The sequence below is a fragment of the Mus pahari genome, chromosome 19, assembly GCF_900095145.1.
Source record: "Mus pahari chromosome 19, PAHARI_EIJ_v1.1, whole genome shotgun sequence".
Lineage (NCBI taxonomy): Eukaryota > Metazoa > Chordata > Mammalia > Rodentia > Muridae > Mus > Mus pahari.
This window is the reverse complement of record NC_034608.1, coordinates 31,616,003-31,637,188: the sequence shown is the minus strand read 5'-3', so window position 1 is coordinate 31,637,188 and position 21,186 is coordinate 31,616,003. Positions and strand designations below refer to the sequence as shown.

At 47.5% G+C, this 21,186-nt stretch overlaps 2 protein-coding genes across 2 annotated transcripts in view; one reads left to right on the top strand and one right to left on the bottom strand.

The window, feature by feature from the left end:
* Positions 1-3,072, top strand: part of Grtp1 (growth hormone regulated TBC protein 1) — a 26,743-nt gene extending 23,671 nt beyond the window's left edge. The window contains exon 8 of the mRNA XM_021218639.1: positions 1,121-3,072. Within this exon, the coding sequence (XP_021074298.1) occupies positions 1,121-1,210 (90 nt within the window). The 3' untranslated portion in view covers positions 1,211-3,072. The remainder of the gene's footprint in view (positions 1-1,120) is intronic.
* Lamp1 (lysosomal associated membrane protein 1) lies at positions 2,896-21,186 on the bottom strand. Its single transcript, XM_021218636.2, has 9 exons — positions 20,918-21,186; positions 14,639-14,760; positions 11,930-12,149; positions 11,320-11,478; positions 7,103-7,281; positions 5,470-5,589; positions 4,470-4,536; positions 4,213-4,383; positions 2,896-3,812 (listed from the first exon to the last, which is right to left on the bottom strand). The coding sequence occupies exons 1-9, from the start codon at positions 20,961-20,963 to the stop codon at positions 3,673-3,675; spliced, it is 1,224 nt and encodes a 407-aa protein (XP_021074295.1). The 5' UTR covers positions 20,964-21,186; the 3' UTR covers positions 2,896-3,672.

Below are 21,186 nucleotides of genomic sequence, written 5' to 3'. Positions count from 1 at the left end.
GACCTCAGCTGTGTCCCACTCTTCATACTGCATGCTTTAGTCAAGCCAGGGAATTCTGGGTTATGGATGGGGCTCGTCTGTATGCTTCTTGGAATTGGGGCTTCATGGGGTAACAAAACAAGAACCCCAGGTTTCTCAGCACCAGAAGCTTGCAGGCTGTAGATCGTGTTGGAGCTGCTTGAGGGACACCCTAGGGAGACTTCCTCTGCATCTGCAGGCGGGCCTGTGCACCACTGTACCTGGCTGGGGACTGACTGCTAAGGAACTGGGGCTCATGTGTTCTGTTGTCTCTGTGCCCTGATTTAAAACCTGGTGTCCCACAGCTCTTAGCATCTTTGTAGTGAAATTATCTGGTCTGGTGCAATGGCTCAGAGAAGGGCACCTTGCCAGCCTACACTGAGCTTGACTTTTAGCATCAGCACAGCCTCCTGTCAGGCACTTGTGCATCTTGGAGAATGTGGTCAGACTGCCTTCTCAGGAGTTGGAAGAGCCCATGTTCTGCTCTCACAGGCCTGCCATAAATGAGCTTAGAGTCATCTGTGGTGTGCACCCACAGTCAGATGCCAAGTCAGAAAAACTCAGGCTATCAGGAATGCCCAGACCCACTTAAGCAGATAACTGTCTGGTCTCCATCCTTCTGCTTCATCAGCTGAGAGTCCAGCGTGACACGCCCATCTTAGTTGGTGTAGATCTTTGTACCCCAAGATTGTGATAGTCAAGTGTTCTTGCTTGGAATTTGTAGAAACCAAAACCTAAGTGTATTCAGCACACAGCACCTCTAGTGTGAGACACCACTGCCATGTATCTGGAAGACTGAATCCTCACTAAGCTCCCATCTCTTGTCAAAACCTTTGTACCAAGCCTCAGGTTAATTTGCCTGCCAGGCGCCAACCTTTCTACCTCCTCCCCCCCTGCTTTTTGAGACAGGAGTTCTGTGTAGCCCTTGCTGTCCTAGAACTCAATTCTGTGGACCACACTGGCCTCAAATTCAGAGATCTGCCTGAGTGTTGGGATGAGAGGCTGGTAACACCACGTCCAGCAATAGGAGCCTTTTAAGGGACAGCTAAAGTGAGTGTGTTACGAGCGATTGTTTGGGAAAAATTACTTGTTTTTCTTCCAGAAAATCTTTTCAGAACCAGGAAGCCTGTCCATGACGACCATCACCAGGCTCCGGGAGAGCTGCCGAGCCACCCTGCAGGCACAGAGCTGAGTGCGCAGGCGCCCACTGCCACAGTTCTCTTCAGAGAATACACTTCACCAATTCCACACCGATCCTGCTGTAAATACTTGAAATCACGACACTCAATGTGAACTTTTAAAAAAATGATTTAAAATTAGTGTTCTCCATTTTTTTCCTACCTTTGGAGTCATAAACTGAATTCCCTGGCCCAGCTTGATTATCTTAGTTGGGACCCAGGACCCGAAAGTGGAAGCAGAGAGCACTCTTTCAAATGGTCATTTTTAGACACACACTCTGGCATTCAAAAAATCTTGACATTAGGAATATGAGGTGCACTTTGTTGAGGAGAGCAACAAGTTTCCCAGTGTTAGAAGTTAAGTGACTGCCATGTGTGACCTTGACCTCTCAGGGGAGTAAGACTCCGGTGCCCTCCCAGGACATTTTCCTAGCCTGTGCCTATGCTGACCTGTGCCCTGTGGGGGATAAGTGGGACACCGTAGCCTACTTATGAGCATGGTCACTTGTGATGATTTCTGGCTTTCTCAGAATGGCCCTTACAAATAGGCCCCTGTCCTCTGGCTGGTCATCCCTAATGTCCTTACACACCCAGCACAGTCTAGCAGGCCAGCACTGATATCCCCTGTTCATGAAGCTGGAGAGCAGGCCTTGTTCACTGGCAGTATGCCCTGAGCCCCTTACCTTGCAGCTTCCTTTATGGTTTTCAAAGCTGTAGCCTTAGCTGAGAGGAATGATGTACTAGCCCTACCCAGGAGTGGGTGGGCTCAGAGCTGCACCCACACTACTGTCCAGATGTTCCCCAAGGTCGTTTGTATCTTAAAGGTATACCGGAGATGGCTTTCCACAGGACTACCTGGTGTCACCTGCCAAGGAGAATGCTGGGGCCCCAGGGAGATGGAACTCAGTCATACTGTGAGATCTCATGGTCAGTCTTGAGTGCAAAGATCCTTTACCTAAGGAACAAAGCTCCCTTCAGCTCAGTCCTCCCTTTCAGAGGGCTGATGTGAGCTGCTCCTGCTTCCAGTCAGACCAGAAAGGTAGAGCCTGCAACCCTGCCAGTGACCCCAATAAACATGCCCGGAGACAAGACTTTCCTCTCCCCAAAGGCAGGACCAGGAAGCTAAGTTACAAGGCCCACAGGCAGACCTTGCCCTTGCCTGCCAGTCTGGATTCTCTGTACTGCTTTTGGTTTCTGAAGCTGATCAGAGGCACATGATGCCTCTAAGGCAGGGCTCCTGTTGTCTCCTGCCCCCAGAGGAGGGAGCTGGCCTACAGGATGGGAATGGAGCACTTGAAGATGGTGGAGGCTCCCAAGTCTTTACAAATCCCACCAGCAAGCAGAGGAGACACTGCAGAGAAGCCTGGCTTGTCCCAGTCTGCTATAGACAGAAGGGGGTGGACAGATCAGAGCTTCAAGGAAAAGGTGAGCACTGACCTCTGCAGGTCACCTCATGTTTAATGAGTATGAGGTTCTTGTGACATAGGTGTGGTGCTTCTGGACACTATAATCACATGGCCATACTTTCATCACCTAAGACTCATCAAAACAAGAACTATGGAAGAGTCTCCTAACATCTAGAGCCATGACAAGTAACATTTCTGTAACATAGGTTGACTAGAAGCCGGGTTATCCCGACACTGTCCCATACTCTGAGCACATGAGGGCTCTCTTGATGGGTCACAGAGGCACACGTCCAGACAGACAAAGAAGGAGACTTTTTATTAGCATCGTTACAGGCAATGCATTACGTGAGCTGATGCCCAGTGTACAACCCACCTACGCTGCAGGACACGTCAGCAGTGTGAATCTACTATTGTACACAGTGCAGAGACAGGGCCACCCTGAACGCCAACACAAGACTGGAAATCACTTTACAAAAAAGTAAATAAAAATAATGCCATTTTCTATTTAGGAAAGTGGCAGCTCACGGGTGGCAGAGCACAGAAACACGGGGGGGCTTGCCCAGCCAGATGCCAGAGTCCAGCCCCCCAGGCCAGGCAGCCCAAGCCAAGTGTCCAGAGGTTGACCCTGTGTGTGCCTGTGTGGCAGGACTTCCCTGCTCCCGTTTGCTTCTCAAGTGTGCAGCCTAACCATCAGCCACCCTTGCCAGGCCCAAGGGTCTGGACCAGAGATTCCCTTTGTAAGGCTTAAATCTGAGTAAAAGAATGAAGAACCAAACACCAAGTCTTAAAAGTCAAATGAGCGGAGCCTTCTCATCCTCTTTAGAGCTCTACTTTGGTAACATATTAACATTTAACCAGTTAGCAAAATATTTAACCCAGTTAGCAAAATTAACACCATCATTTCAATAGTTATTCCTTTGTGCATAGTAAATGTTGCAAGATGAACTTCACATTTGATAAAGCAGATTTTAAAACAGTTTGCCAGAAAGTGTGCCTCCCTTCCACACGTATCTAAGCTTGGGGATGTGAGAACAGGCCCCTGCGCGTCTGTGGCGCACCTGCCCACCAGGCTAGATGGTCTGGTAGCCGGCGTGACTCCTCTTCCTGCCGATGAGGTAGGCAATGAAGACGATGAGGACCAGCCCTGCCAGGGCACCGCCCACAGCAATGGGGATCAGCATGTTGTTACCATCCTGAACACACTCTTCCACTGCAAGAAAGACACGCCAGGGGAGTTACTCCAGGGCACCCCCTCAGGGCCCACTTTTTCCTCCCCAGCCGGAGGGGAAAGGATGAGGCCAGGCTAGAGACACCTTTGGGACGTCTATAGACTATAGACATGAGTGTTTTCTATGCAGCTGGGGAATCCCAGGCACGCTCCGCCCAGGTTAGAATGAATGGCGCAGACCACTGGACACCCTTACCTCACATGCCCATTCCTGCAGTTCCTTCCTTACAAAGGGAAGTCTCAAGCTGGGAAGAAGGCAAGGTCTTTGCAGAGGAAAAGGGTGCTTGCTCCCTGCCCATGTATCCCGGTCCCACAGGAAGTTCCACGATGCTTCTGCTGCCGCCCGCCCGCCGTTACTCTGGATGCTGCCTCTGCTACTTACCAGACCCAAACCTGTCACTGTCCACCTTGAAAGCCTGGACCTGCACACTGAAGACATTGAGGGAGAGCATCTCGCTGACGAGGATGTGCTCCTCAGTGGTGCACTTGTATGAGTTCCCCACAGTGGCCTGAAGAGCTCTCAGTGAAGAGTTGGAGGTGCTGATTGTGGGTGCTGCAGTGGGAGATAGAGTCTGCTCAAGCACAGGCCACAGTGGGTGAGGAGCACGGGAACTGTTGGAAGGAGAAAGCCAGTCTCACCTAGGGCATCAGGAAGAGTCATATTCAACTGGACTCCTTGCAGGAAAAACAGGCTAGAAGTAGCATTCTGAAAGGAAAGACAATCGTCAGCCAGCACAGGGGGCATCATCGGGTCAACAGGACCTCTACATCTGCAGCACAGAAACAAAGCAAACACTTTGGTGGCTCTTCAGTCTTGTTTTTAGGTTCTCTGGAAAGTGCTCCCAGTCACTGAGCCACCACTCCAGCCCCCACCCAGACTTTTTGTTGGATACAGGTTGTCACCATGTAGTCCAGTGAGGACTTAAAACTCATGCTCCTGTTTGCACCTCTCAGTACGTGGATTAAAACATGCCCCAACATGCCCAACACCTGAGACCTCTGTTAGCACCGGGTTACCCATCAAAACAGAGAAAACAGGAACCATTCTATTTAAAAATACCTTTAGAATGGTACAGAAAAGTTTAAAATCCATTATAAGAAATTTTTAGTAAGCTCATATTTGTGCTGAGCTGGGTGTGGTGGTACAGACCTTTAATCCCAGCGTTCTGGAGGCAAAGGCAGGGGGAAATCTCTGAGTTCCGGGACAGCCAGGGCTACGCAGAGAAACCCTGTCTTGACAAAACAAAACACCAAAAAATTACAATGACTAAGGTATGGTTGAGAGACATGTAGAAGCCCTGGGTACAGACATCAGCCAGCACTATAAACAAAGATCCTTCCCAGTGTCATTTACATATTCTCTGCTGCTAAGTATGCTATGTGGCTTTTCCCAGGAAACAGTACAAACAGGAGAAGACAGGCGGTACAACCTGGCTTCATGCTCTGCTCTTTGCAGCTATCCCAATCACCTAGCCCTTGGAAGGTCTCCAAATATGAGCAGAATAAATGTGTGCCAGCGTGTATTTGTTGGTGAGAAGTGAGGAGAATCCTGACTGCCACCATACCAAGGATGTGAAACTGGTGGCACAAGAGGATCTAGTGACTATGCCCCAAGTGACAACAGACAACTCAGCCTCACCATCCCAAACTGCAATTCCAGGACCCTGTTCTTGTTCTCCACTTTCAGGGTCACCAAGTGGGCACCGCAACTCCCACTAGATGTGTCATTTGGGCTGATGTTGAATGCTCTGGTCACGGTCTGACAAGAAAAGCAAACGAGTTATTGCTGAGTCTCTCATCACCCCCTCACATCACAGCCAACAGCACTAATGTCTAATGGAGCAGACACACCCACCCATAACAAGACAGGAGGAGTCCTTACCCACACCTGGCAGGTTTCTGAGTTCCCAAGTAGTGCCTTCTATTCAGAATGCTATGCCTTGCCAAGATGGCTTGAATTGGTCCCTGGATGGCTTTTCTTGGTGTCAACTTGACTACATCTGGAATTAACTAAAACCTAAGTGGCTGGGTATATTCATGAGGGATTTTTTTTCTTAAATAATTTGAGATGGGAAGTCCTTTTTCAAGCTGTTTTGTTTGTTTTTCGAGGTGGAAAGATCCACCTTTAATCTGGGCCACACCCTTGTGGCAGCCTGTGCTTTGCCTGCTTGCTCTTGCTATCAAGTCCATTTTCTTCACTAGCATTAGAGCCTACTTCTTTGGGACTCTGGTGTATCAGAAGACCAGGTATCATCAGCCTTGTGAACTGAACAACGACTGTATTTCTGGAAAAGCTGAAATACAGCCTAGAAGCCATTCTAATAAATTACACACTGGCGTGCACACATACAGTGTGGTGATCTGAATGAAAATGGCTCCCACAAGCCCACAGGGGTAGGCACTGTTAGGAGGTGTGGCCTTATTGGAAGAAGTGTGTCACTGAGGTAAGAGGCAGGCAGGCTTTTAAGATTTCAGAAGCGCAAGCCTAGTGGCTCACTGTATTTTTCTGCTACCTGGTGATCCAGATAGAACTTTCAGCTACCTCTCCAGCACCTTGTCTGCCCACATGCTGCCAGGCTTCCCACCATATTTATGGACTAAATCTTGGAACTGTAAGTGAATCCCAATTAAATGTTTTCCCTTATAAGAGCTTCTGTGGTCATGGTATCTATTCACAGCAAAACAAACTCAGATACACGCACGCCCGCACGCACACATATAGAATGATTTACTAGGATAGCTTACATGGGGATGGATGGATCCCTCTCCCTCACCCTCAAGTTCTGCTCCTCAGAGAACCCTGACTAACACAGCCCCTGATGCTCTTCCAGCCTCGATGCCTCACCTGGTCCTTCTGCCTCAGGCATCCATCCTTTCTGAGTGGCTAAGACTACAGGTGCCTACAACCTTGGCCTGGCTCAACTACACACTAGTGTCTCCTATCCCCACAGACACAGACACTGTTCCTGTCAGAGGATGAAAGAACAATAATACAAAGTTTGAGTAATAAAAGCTGAAGGAAAATGCAATGCTTCGCCTAGGATCAAGGCACTCCTGTGAGGTGCCAAGCATCTTAGGCTTTCATGGGCAGAAGGTATGCCACAGCCCACTCACACAAATGCAGCCCAGGACTCAGAGTGGACATAAGTACAGGTGGGGCACAGCCCTGCACTGCCTGACTCGATCTGCACAACGGATGCAGTATATAGTCAGCAACAGACTGTAGCACCACATTTCTTTGATGAGTAAAAGCAGCCATCCTCCCTCCCTACCTTGTTGTCCTTTTTCAGGTAGGTGATGTTCAGTTGCAGTGCCATAGAGGCCAGCAGGCAGGTTCCGTTGTTACCAGTCACATTGTACTTGGACACAGTGGGGTTTGTGGGCACAAGTGGTGGTGAGGGGCTGGGTGGCCCAGTGGTTGGGGAAGGTCCATCCTGTGTGCAGTGTGTCTCTGCAGGGACAGTAAAGACAGTTGGAAGGGCAGTTCAAAATCCAGCTTGCTTGTAACTACCTCAGATACTGGAGTGCATGTTAGAACTGGAGACACCAACTTCTGAACTCTGCAGGGCACTTTTTCACCCTGTATCTGACAGGCACATGGACAGCAGGTTCAGGAAGCAGAGAGAGAGGACCCAGAGCACTCTAGCCCACTTGTTGCACCTCTCCCTCCCCCCAATATTTTTCCCATCTTAGCCTTCCTTCTCAGTGAGCAAGCAAATATACTGAGACCAAGAGAAAGTTCCACCCTGCCACAAGGGAGTGATGTCTAAGTCATATATACATGAATGTAGCATGAATTCAAGTGTTTACACTGAGCTGTCACATGGGAGACACTGTTAGAAACAGACAGGGACTCTTGACAGTCTGGCCCTGGCCAGGCCTGCCATTTATAAAAACACATGAATTAACTACAGCTGCATACTATCAGCACAAATGTGCAGGAGCCTGCTGGGAGGGCAGGGGAGAGGAACGGAGTGGAGAGGAGGGGAATGGAAGGAGTCTGTTTTAATAGCCTGTTAGTAATAACTTTTCAGTCATGGTAGAATCTCTCATATGCTTAAGTTTCACATAACAAACCCTCAAGATTAAAACTTGGAGCCGGGTGTGGTGGCGCACACCTTTAGTCCCAGCACTCGGGAGGCAGAGGCAGGTGGATTTCTGAGTTCGAGGCCAGCCTGGTCTACAAAGTGAGTTCCAGGACAGCCAGGGCGATACAGAGAAACCCTGTCTCGAAAAACCAAAAAAAAAAAAAAAAACAAACAAACAAACAAAAAAAAAACTTGGATACCTGGGCTGGAGAGATGGGCTTGATGGCAAAGAGAGTATACTGTGAACCCGAGTTAAATTCCCAGCCCCATGGTGGGCCGCTTACCATCTCCCTGTGACAGACCCAAGGGAGAGCCAACACTCTGGTCTCAGGTGTGTGTACATCCCCACACAGGCACACACACAATGAGACCCCCAACAGGAACAGTGACCACAGCAAAAGAGGCATGGTTAAACAGGGCAAGCAAGATGCCCTGTGACTACCAACATGGAATGGATAAACAGTGTGAGTTCAGTAATGAACACACTGTCTTTTCGGTACCTGTGGCAGGCAATTCCGAAACTACACCTGGAGCAGACCCAACGTTGACCTCTGTCCTCTATGGCACCTGTCCCCATGCATACACTCACACACACTTATTCTGTCAGCCCCCCCCCCCCCAAAGGAAAATAAACCTAAGTCTGCTGGTGACCTGGGAAGCCCAGTGCCTGACACACACCCTGCCCCAGAACCCTGGTTGAACCTTGGTGTGGCTATTCTCGGCCTGCAGCAGCATTCCCCACAGCCTTCTCCAGGCTGAGAACCCCCTGCCTGACTATCTTTAGCAAAGTACCTGTTCCTCACAAAAAAAAAAAAAAAAAAAAAGCCAGGTCCAGCCAGTGCTTTACTTCCTCTTTTAAAAAATTCCACTGTATATGTTTAAGTGTTTTGCCTGAAGCTGGGCATGGTGGCATACATCTTTATTCAAAGCACTTGGGAGGCGGAGGCAGAGGCAGGTGGACCACTGAGTTCTAGGACAGCCAGGGCTACACAGAAGAAACCTGACTTGAAAACCCCTAAAAGTTTTGCCTGCACATATATTTCTGTGCCTCATTTATGGGTGTAATGTGTGTCCAGTGCTCAGGGAGGCCAGAAGTGGTCACCCAAGAACCAGAGTTCATCACAGCCTGGGTGGTGGTGGTGCAAACCCAAATCCTCAGATGCGCAGCCAGTGCTAACTGCTGAGCCATCTCTCCAGTTCCATTTCATTTCCTTTTAAATAAGATTTGTCAAGTGCCCAAGTTTTCTTTGGTCTGACCATTTACAATTAAGAGGAGGAAGATATGTGAGGCTTCCTTCCTGGTCACGGCCACCCCTGTGTGACCTACAAACACATGCGTACACACTCTTGGACTTAATAAGTAACAATTATTAGGAAACTAGGAGATCAGACTGGAAGCATTACTCTCAGGTGTAGCAGGTAGGAGGTGCTGCAGGCTTAGAGCCTTGAGTAATTGCTCCCACAGGACAGAACTGACGACTGACTCCCAAGGGGTGAGTTCCCACTCCATATATGCACTGCACTGTATGCTTGTGTGTAACTACACACACACACACACACACACACACACACACGCAAGCTATTCTATTTATTTTATTTTGTCTTTTTGAGACAGAGTTTCTCTGTATAGCCATGGCTAGCCTCGAACTCAGAAATCCGCCCGCCTCTGCCTCCCAAGTGCTGGGATTAAAGGCGTGTGCCACCACTGCTCGGCCAAAGTTATTTTTAACAAGAAAACTAACCCCACATTTGTACTGCATATGGCTGAGCAAGATGACAGGATGCTGGCCAGTGCCTGGATGACCTGAAGGTTTGGCTCTGCAAATACTTGCTGCTGCCAATTTTTTTTTTTTTTTAATTTATGTATGTGAGCACACTGTAGCTGTCATCAGACACACCAGAAGAGGGCATCAGATCCCATTACAGATGGTTATGAGTAGCCACGTGGTTGCTGGGAATTGAACTCAGGACCTCTGGAAGAAGAGACAATGTTCTTAACTGTTGAGCCATCTCTCCAGCCCACTGCTCCCAATTTTTAACTCTGGTAGTCAACAGAAAAGGGGACACTGCTATAATACCCAAAGATCAGATGCAGGGAGGTTGGTACAAAGACTCAACCAACCAAAGTCAGCATCTTTCAGAAGCACCCATTTCTTCTAATTCTGTCTGGCTCATGTGTGGGGGTTATCTTTTACCCTTTGCTCTGTCAATAACACCTTTGTCACTGGATTAGGGACAGAAAAGCTTATTTATGAAGCAAAGAGATGGCTGGGGGGAAGGGGGGTTAAGAGCAGCGCTGCTTTCCCAGAAGGCGAAGGTTTAACTCCAGTACTCACTGGCAGGGGGCTCACAAGTGTCTTTAACTCCAGCTCCAGATGATCTAACATCCTTTTTGGCCATCATAGACACCAACCAAGTACACAGTGCACATATAGGCAACACACACACACACATTACACAAAACAAAACCCTCATGTTTAAAATAAGGACCCCCCCTCCAACCCAGTGCTATCTGTATCATGACAGTACATATTTCAGACTACGACTATGGCAACAACTGGGCTTGGATTAGGTCAGTGCAAGAGCATCTGTAACTAATGTAAATGGCTACGTTGCTAGACATGGTGGCACAAGCCTTTAATCCCAGTACCTGGGAGCCAGAGGCAGGTGAATCTCTAAGTTCAAAGCCAGCCTGGTTACAGAGTGAATTCCAGACAATAATAGTTATATAATAGAGAAACCCTGTCTCAACAAAAGGGGATAACTTATGTGGCAGCAAATCTATGCCTCTAGGCCCTGACCCTTCCAATTAGCTTTATATGTGATAAAATGCTTTCTTTTAAAACTTTAGGTGCAGACTAGGGTCATCTGCTGAGAAATTACACACTACACCCCCTAGCCTGCAACTGATTTAGCACTGAGAGCCAGCACCTGAGGTAGCTCTCTCCACAGTCACACCACAGTCTTCATTAAGATTACCAAGAAGCCCAAGAGGAAAGCTAATGAGGACAGGTAGCCCAGGTAACCCTTGGACAAACCACATGCCCTCACCTTTCCAATGGACGATTTCAGTGCTGACAGGATTTGGGACCAAGTGGCAATTGGGCCCACTAGCTTGACAAACTTGTGCAGGCTAGGGGTCACACTTCCTCTAGAGCTGCCTGAGCTGGTCTGAGGATTGGCTTACAGGCAGAGTGTTTGGTTTACCACCCACAGGATCGCTCTTGTGTATCCCATGCCTGATGGAGGGAGAGCAGCTGGTATGAACCAAGTCCTAATCCTCCTAGTTGGGATGTGCCCACTCTCACTGTCTAGAGTGAGACATCTGGGCTGCCAGATGGAGGAACAGACTCCACCCACTGTAGAGTGTCACCTGAAGCCATGTCACTCCAGCACCTTACCTTCTTTGCTGAAGTTGCCACTCGACAGGTAGGCCTGGATAGTGGCATCCCGGAGCACAACGGTCACATTCTTCATGTAGACCTGGATTTCACTGTCACACCGGTATGTTTTGTTGATGTCTGCCTTGATGTCAGTTGCGGACTCCACAGTGTAGATCTCTGTATCCCAATCAATCAATCAATCAATCAATCAACAAACAAAAGAAAACAGAACACAATGTGTTCACAGTACCTAAATTAAAAGTGACTTAATACCACCATCTTGTATTCTTTTGTTTGTTGTGAAGCTTAAGGACAGTTTTATTGGAGATTAAAAAGAAAAATGTCATAACAGGCGAGCTGTAAATCTCAGGACTGAGAGAGGAAGAGGGAATTCCATGCCATGTGCACATGCTAGCATGCAGTCAGCCACACAGTGGCCAGTGGAGAAACCTAAGTGCCAGAGAAAGCATACTCAGGCTCTGGCAAGCATCTAGGAGAAAGGGACAGAAAAGACAAAAGAAAGCAATGACTCGGAAAGGCAGGGGACATAGTGGACACTCATGTGGCTCTTGGAAAGGCAAGTTCTCTACTCTCCCCTTCAAATTTGTATTTTTTACAGAAGTCTTACCTTTGCTGCTGGCATCGGGAAAATATGTTGTATCTGACAAGTTATACGTAAAATACATATGCTGGACACTGTAAAGTGTTGTATTTTTTGTGAAGTTGAGTGTCAGTAAATATCCTTTCCCAAAAGTAATTGTGAGGCTGGGTTCAGAAGCATTTTCGTTACCACAAGAACTGCCATTTTTCAGGACTTCTGCAGAGGCCGGCAGGGAAATGTTTGAGATCTAGAACAAATACAATTCCAACGCAACGCCATGAGAAGGTATCTAAGGAGACACTACCAAAGAGTTACTTGCATGCACACTGACAGGAACTGAGCTTCACCATGAGAAGGTGTGCTAAGGAGACACTACCAAAGAGTTACCTGCATGCACACTGACAGGAACTGAGCTTCCAGTCAATCTTAAAGTAGCCATTCGCAGAGACTCTTACTTGGTGCACCATCTGTACAAAGCTACTGGACTATAACTCAATACATGCAAACAATGTGCATGACTTCAAACGGGGTAGTCAGAAGTCCCATCTTCTCAGACTTTCTGACTCTTCTGAAATACTAACAGGCTGTGGTAGATATGGGTACAGTGTTCTATAAAGTATTCAGTTTGACAAACCAGTAGAAAGTTCACTGCATTCTCACTACTAACAGAAACAGGCCGACAAGTGGAATCCAGTGTGAGAGACTTGGCAAAGTCAGGGATAAACCTGCTTCCCACTCATTGTGTGCACACCTTAATTCCAATATGCAGGAGGCAGAGGCAGAAAAACATAAGCTTGAGACCCACTACTGCTGTGTAATAAAAAAGCATAGTGTAAATATAAAATTTAGAAAAACCTACTATTCATTTCATTTTATAAAAGAATCAAAGTCAAGGTTACCCTGAAAGCAAAGGGTCTAACTTGATGATACTTCTTTGGAATAAAAATATCTCTTTGAAGAGCAATTTATAAGAGTGAGAGATTGAGCTCAGCTGGTAGAGCCCTGTCACGCACACATGAAGCCCTAGCCTCTTCCTTCAGCACTGCTAACTGGAGTGTGATGGGGCAAGCCTGTAATCCCAGCACCTGGGAGCTAGAAGCTGGAGGATCAGAGTTCAGGTCACATTGGGATATGGGAGACCCTGTTACTCACAAACACAAACAAACCAACCCTCACCAATCCCAGGCCCCCAAATTACATAAGAGATGTAGAAAGCAGAGGTGGACAGAATGGCTCAGTGGGTAAATACACCTGCCATCAGGCCCAACAACCTGAGCTCAATCCTAGGACCCATATGGCAGAAAGGTCAATTCAGTTCCCAAGTTGTCCTCTGGCTTTTATCCATGTACTACTGTGAGACACTGCGCTCCCCTCTCCCCAGTCAAAGTAAAATAGCGGTGCTGGAGTGATTGTTCAGGGATTAAGATCTCTTCCAGAGGACCTGGATTAAATTCCCAGCACTTACATGATGACTCACAACTATCTTAAACTCCAGTTTGAGGGGATCTGACGCCCTCTTCTGGCCCTCATGGGCACTGCACATGTGCACTTCACAGATATGCAAACACTCATTTACAAAAATAAATAATTAAAATTAATAAAAAGTAAATTAGAAGCTTCTAGAAGGGCTGGAGAGATGGCTCAGCATTTAAGAGCTGAGCACTGCCTGCTGTTCCAGAGGTCCTGAGTTCAATTCCCAGCAACCACATGGTGGCTCACAACCATCTGTAATGGGATCCGATGCCCTCTTGTGGTATGTCTGAAGACAGTGACAGTGTACTCACATACATAAAATAAATCTTTAGAAGCTTCAAAGGCTTGGACAAGTATTTATTATTATAAGGCATCTGATGGCAAGCCTTCCTACATTACACGGAAACTAGTACAAATGGGTTAGGGACCTGAAACAGCTCTAAGGAAGAGTTACTCTGCATGCAAGACCAGTCCCTATTGCCCTCCAGTGCAGAACTGAGTGTTGCTGTATGGAGCTGTGGGAGAGACAGGACAATTCCAATCAAGAAATGAAAACAAAATGTAACTCAGGATTAAATTATTGATACAGGTTCCATATAGCCCAGGCCAGGCTTGAACCCTTGGCTTTTTAAGTAGTAGGATTTTGGGTATGGTATATCTCATGATCCAGGGATGAATTTTAAAGGGTAATTACATATAATGAGTGAGTGAAATGTCTACTAAGAGGTAATTAAAAAAATTTAAAATGCATGATACTCATCTACTAGTAATCTAAGAACTACAGAAACACAAACTTGCTTTAATGTAACCACTAAGAACATATTTTTGTTTGTTTGCTTGTTTGTTGAGACAGGGTCTCATTTTGTGGTTCTAAAGCTTGTAGACCAAGCTGGCCTTGAATTCAAAATTTGCCTGCCCCTGCCTCTTCTGAGTGCTGGGATTAAAGGTGTGTGCCATTAGGTCCAGCCCACTAAGAACATCTTTCTTAAAGGGCCCAGGTCACAGCACTGCTCATCAAGCCATCCCTTAGAATAAGCAACACCCTGAAGATCATAAAAACCTGGAGCCGTTTATGGAACAACGCCAACTAAGCAGCACCAGGCGCATGCAGCAAACGCGCGACTTCTGTGAGGGTCCACAAGGTGGCTACAAACCACATGTTACACTGAGGCTACCAGCAGAGATTACTGATGAGCTACAAGCTATCTGCACAGACTAAGGCAGGGTAATTTTTCAGAATCCCACAATGCTGGTGTCGCCTACCTTAAAACCACTGGCAGTCTTGTAGGTGGTCAGAAAGGAGGCAGAGAAGCTGGCCATTATACATGCTGTGCCATTGTTGTCTTTCACCTCAAAGAGTGCTGAGGCGCCATGTGCAAGGCCTGCTGCTTCCAGGAGAAAGAGACAATCACAAAACTGCTATTTGTTTTCTCTATCTTCTATTAGAGGCTGTGTCCTACTCCTGATCTCCCAAACTTGAGGGTGCTCTAACTCTTAATTCCATAGGTCTGCCACCTTCAAAGCTGTTCCATCAACCTGGCAATCTCACCCCAGAGTACTTACCCCAAGCACATGTCCCTTAAACAGATTCTCTGTAAGATGTGATGGGGCCTGAGGGATATCCCTCAAGGCAAGCATCAACCTCCTCAGAAACCCAAGGACAGTCTGCAGTGAGTTTTCTCACTGTGGTCCTAAACAAAGTTACAATCTGGTTGTTTTTACTTCTCAGACCAGGACTGTGACAGAGTCATGAGCTCAGACACAGTGCTTAGATTCCACCAGCACATGGCTGAACAATGTTGGACACATTCTCAACTCTAAAGATTTTCTAGTGAATTATCTTTTCAGGACATTTCTTTTCTGGCTTGTTAAATACATCTAATAAAGTTCACACCTGTAACATCCTAACACTGGGGAGGCTGAGGCAAGAGGATCAGCAGTCTACCAACCCACAGTACAGAGAAGACTTATAAAGTAGTAAACAACCCCACTATCCTAGTCATTAGAACAACAGTACTTACAGCTGGGCATGGCAGTACACACCTTTATTCCCAGCACTCAGGAGGAAGGCAGGTCTCTGGGAATTTGAGGCCAGCCTTGTTTACACATAGTGAGTTTTTGGTTAGCTACGACCACACAGTGAGACCATGTCTCCAGAAAAAAGGCAGCAGGGGTGGCACAGCTCTCTGACAACCATCAAGTTCCTACAGTTTACAGAAGAACAAGTCATTCCAAAGCCAACAACTACACAGCAATAACCACACTGTGCACTCTGCTGCTACAAGCTTGTACATAGTCTTCCAAGGATATCGAGACACGAGTCTGAGGTGTCTACATAGGGGATGAGGCAGGAGGATCACCAGACATCCCAGGCTATGATGTTCTACTCTATTTTAAAAATAAACAAAAAATTTAGAAAATACTTCCAAAACAAGCAGACTTCAACAAACTCAATTTATTTCATTCTCACAACTTTGAAAAAAAAATTTAGAATAACTACTATTCACACCCAAGAGCCTAACTAGAAACCATATATCCTTTCTCTTGGGCTACCAGCAAAGCCAACATTGAAACTCATGCTCCAAAAGCTGCCGCAGAAGAAGGAAGCAGACTGCAGAGAGTCCTGTGCTTCATAGCTGTGCAGATTCCATTACAAGCATTCCCAGTGGATGACCAGTATACACTGGAAACAGAAAAGGGCTGGCGAGATGGTTTAGCAAAAGCACTCGCCACTAGGCCTGATGACTGAGTTCTACCCCTGGGACTCAGATGTTGGAAGGAGAGAATGGAGATGCTTTGGCCTTCTCACATAAGCCCTGGCCAGTGTGCCCAACACATACAAACACAAATAAAATAATATGTAACTATAAAGTTTCCCAAAAGAGTCCACCATAGTTTATCCTCAACAGTGGATGCAGACTTCTAGAAATAGAGTGGGGGCTGAGGCAATGTGTCAGTTCTTGTAGAGTACATAGGTTTAGTTCCAGCACTGACCCTGCAGCCCACAACCTTCTGTAACTCCACTTCCAGAGGATCTAATGCTTTCTTCTAACCTCCAAGGGCAACTAATACACATAAACTCTCCCAAGTACATACACATGTGCTTTACAAACAGAGCATGGCTGTTCTAGTGAGTTCCTATTGCTGTGATGAAATGCCATGACCAAACGCAGCTTGGGGGTTTACTCAGCTTACACTTCCACATCACTGCTTGTCACTTAAGAAGCCAGGACAGAAACCTAGTGGCAAGAACTGTGGCAGAGGCATGGAAGGGTGCTGCTTACTGGCTCAATCGCCTGCATTCTTACAGAATCCAGGACTACTAGCCCAGGGATGGCACCACCCACAATGGGCTAGCACCTTGCCCATCAATCATTAATTTAAAAATTGCCCTACAGGCTTCATCTTGTGGAGGTAGTTTCTCAATTGAGGCTTCCTTATCTCAGTTAACTCTTGCCTGTGTCAAGTTGGCATAAAACTATCAAGCATAACAGTCAAGTGTGGTGGCATACACATGTAATCACAAAACTAGATAAACCAAGACAGACTATATAAGTATTTGGCCAACCTGATTTACTTACCAAGTTCTAGGCCAGCTCACGGCTACATACTAAGTCCCTGTTTCAGAGAAAACAACTGAAAATAGGGGTCAGAGATGGCTCTGTGGTCAAGAGTATTTGCGATTCTTCCACAAGACCCAAGTTTGAGTTCCAGCAGCCAGACTAGGTAGCTCACACCCACCTGTAACTCCAGCTCCAGAGGGTCCAACACCCTCTTCTGGTCCCTGTAAACACCCCTTATACACACTCAAAACATCTAAAAAAAAAAAAAAAAAAAAGACCAAAGGCAGAAGAAAAGGTCCCTGTTGCAGGCCTAAGGCTTCCTTGTCCAGGGACGTCCCGAGCAGAAAGACCTGAGGTCTAACTGGCCACCACTGCAGATGCCCCCTGGGAGCACACAGCCCAGCTCTGACTAGACCATCTTTTCATGAGTTTTTTTTTTTGTCAAACACACTCTCCCCCTAGTAAACATGAACATTCAAAGGAAAACAAAGTACTACTAAATTTTGAAATAAACTTAATGGCTTTTAAGAACATGCCTTTTTCTCAGCTCACTAGTTGCTCCCATTCTCTGGCGTGTCTTTCTCTTTCTTAATAACCTGTCTTTAGTTCTACTACCTTAACAAAGTAAGATGGAAGGAAGGACTGGGATGGAGAACTCAGCCGTGAAGAGCACTGGCTGCTCTTTCCCAGGGCCCAGGTTCTGTACCTACCAACAACATGGCAGCTTACAAAAATCTACATATCCAGAATCTATACTCCAGCTCACAAGGATCCAGTTCCACAAGATTTGATGCTCTCTGCTGGCCTCAGTGGGCACTGTATACACACAGTATATGGACACATATGCAGGCAAGACGTGCATATGCATAAAATGACAAAACTAAGGTTTTAAAAAATAAAAGGGGATAAGGAGATGGCTTAGTGCTTTAGAACACGTGTTGCGGAAGCACTAGATTCAGTTCTCAACATCCATATGATGACCCACAACCATCCAAACCATTTGTACCTTCAGTTCCAGGGGATACAACGCCCTCTTCTGACCTCTATAAGCACTGGCACATACATGCAGGCAAAGTATCACACACAAAAAACATTAAAGAAACTGTTTAAAAGGCACGCAATACTTAAATATTTTAACACAAAAAGCTCTTTGTCCCCCAATCAATTAAGGTGTCTACATCACACGTGGGACAGAGAAAGAGCAGCTGTCAGGAGTCCCCACCTGCCTGCTAATGATGACCTGCTCATTTCTCATTTCTCCAGGGTCAAAGGGCAATGCTGTCTAATTCTTTCAAAACACTACACTTGTGGAAATCCCCATCCCTGCAACTAGTAAGACCACATACATGCTCAGGCCAAAAGCTGTTGACCAAGCTCCGTGACCTTGGAGCCAGCAGCGGCCACCTAAGCACTTTGAGATTACACAACTGACAACGGCAATAGTGCGGAGCCAGAGAGGCTGGCTGTCAGAACACCCCACAAGTTCCCCATCCCACCAGCCTTGCCACTTTTGTTTTGGGGCTTTCTTCTTTGCCCAGAAAGTGCTGCTTAACAAGTACTTTCGACACTTTTACTTTGTGACAAGTACTGCTCAAAGCACTTTTCAACTAAATTACTATGACAACCTGAAAGGTGGTCACATTCTTCTCTCCTGATGAAGTGGAGAGGCCTAGTTTGGTGGCTTCAGTGTGCAACCTACTGACCACTACTGGCCGCTTCTCCGGCACTCGGTTAAGGAGTATGGTTAAGCCAGCCTGGGTTACTTACATAGTGAGACCCTGTCTCCAGCCAACCACACCCTGAATTCTTTTGCTTGATTTAAATCCAGTTTCTTCTTATCTAGGGACACCTTTGAACATTTAAACAAATGGCCAAAGTTCTACTGCACACACTGAGGCACGACTCTCTCCCTGCTGGCTAGCTTCCATAAGGCTGGGGCAAGCTATGCAGAGTGTTGTGGGAGAAAAGTGACGAGTGTTTCTTCTAGAAAGATCCAGTTCAGGACTACTGCTGTAGACCTGGCACTTCATGAAAGCACCATGCAATCGCATATGTCAGGACTGGGGCTCATAAAAGAACAAAGGAGACAGGCCACTACAGGACAGGTGCCACAGTCTGTGTGTCCACAGTTAAAAGGCCAGGTTGGGCTGCAGAGATGGCTCAGGAGTTAGGAGCACTGACTGCTCTTCCAGAATTCAATCTGGAATTCAATCACCAGCAACTATATGGTAGCTCACAACCATCTGTAATAGGATACGATGTCCAGAGGTTTGTCTGAAAACAGCTACAGTGTACTCATATACATTAAAAAAACAAAAGAATCTTAAAGGGGGAGCAGGTCAAGATAACAATATCTAAGTTGGGTCTAACAGAATGTGAACTCAAAATAACAAGACTACTGAACCGCTGGACCACCAATCTAGTGAAGAATTCAAGGTCCCACAATCCAGGATAACTTTAGACTTCTCATACTTCTAGACTGACAAGGCTCATCCAGAAAGGGGAAGGTCACAGGATTAGCCCTAACAACCGAACAGTCCCACTAAGAATCATACACACTAGTTTCAGTTCATACTAGTCCGCTTTCTATTAAGCACTTAAGCAACTTGAAGGTAATAGCAATTAATATAGGAACAATTAACAATCCCATCGTTACAGTTTTTTTTTTTAAGATAAAATTATTTTTGAAGTCACACAACTAAGATCTCAGTCTAAGTTGTTAAAGTCCCTTTGTGAAAGCTGGGACAATTTATGGCACAGGGCACTCAATCATGGTCACAGACTTTCCCTCTTCACCTTGATTTTGCTTTAAAATAGGGTCTCACTCTGTAGCCCAGGTTGGCCTCCAATTCACAGAAATTCTCCCACATAAGCCTGCTAAGTGCTTAGACTACAAACTCAGGCTGACCCAACCTTAAAATTCCCCTGCCTCAGCCTCCACGGTCTAACAAGTGTGAGCCACCACTGATTAGTTTTGTTTATTCATTCATTTGTTTATTTATTTCATTTTTGCAACAGGGTCTCCGGTCCTGGCTGTCTTAGAACTCATTATGTAGACCAGAATGGCTTATTAAAGAGCTCCTCCTGACACTAGCGCCGGATTAAAGGTATAAACCACTATGCAAGCCACAGGGTAGTTTCAAAAACATCAAGAGGCCTAACCTGGCTGTCCTTCGGCTTTTATCCCAATCAGCATTTAGGAAGCAGAGGCCGCGAGAACCAGAACCTCTGAGTTTCAGGCCAGCGTGTTGGTGAGACACCCCTCCCCCCTTTTTTAAAAGTATAAAACATTCTAAGGGTTTAAGTAGTTTTGGGCTGTGCTGGAGATTGAACTCCAGCTAGTTACCAAGCCATTCTGACACGACAGAACTTGTTTCGGCAACTCGTATATTAGCTACAACTACCGAACCATGAAGGGTGTCACAGGTCCCCTTAGCAAGGCTTCTGGTTTAAGACCTCCGAGTAAGCGCACCTCTCACGGACCAGAGTTCACACAAGTAGCAAAATAAAAAAAGGGAAAACGAATCCCATAAAGTCACAGTCACAGAACTTTGGGGTGGGAGCCTGTGCGCCCAGGGGATCTGGCGAGCCACCTCTCCCCGGTCCTGCAGATGCTGGCACCGCAGCGAAACCCTCCGCGTTGCCGGGATACAGCGGCGAGGAAGGGCACCCCGCACGCCAGGCAGGGTCCGGGGCAGCACCCAGTCGAGCCGGCAGCACTGCCTGGCAGGAACTCCAGCCCAGCTCCTTCCAGAGCGGCTCAGCCTGGGCTCCCAACCCGCACCTGCGTCCTTAGGCCCGCCCGGACTGCGAGGCGGCGAGCGCCACTGCGGAGCGGGCCGGCCGGCTCGAGGTCCACTCGACGCCCGCGGCCCCGGGCGCCCCGTCCCCGCCCGGCCTGCCGCTCCGTTCCCGTCCGTCCCGAGACGCCGACCCCGCCCGGCCCTCCTTCCCCTCTCTCCCTCCCTCCCGGGCTCACCCAGCAGCAACAGCAGCAGCGGCCGCCGGGCGCCGGGGGCCGCCATGGCGCGACGCAGCCGAGGCCGGAGGACGGCGGTTGCGCGGGCGGCGAGGCCGGCGGGAGGGCGCGTCCACGGACTCGAGAGGCCCCGCAGCTGCGGCGCCGGCACCGAGAGGACCCTGCGGCCGGCAGCGCCTGTCACGTGAGCAGTGCCGCGCCCGCCGGTCACGTGAGGCGAGGGTCTCGCGAGAGCCCGGGGGCCGCCCGCTTACTCCTCACTTCTCCGG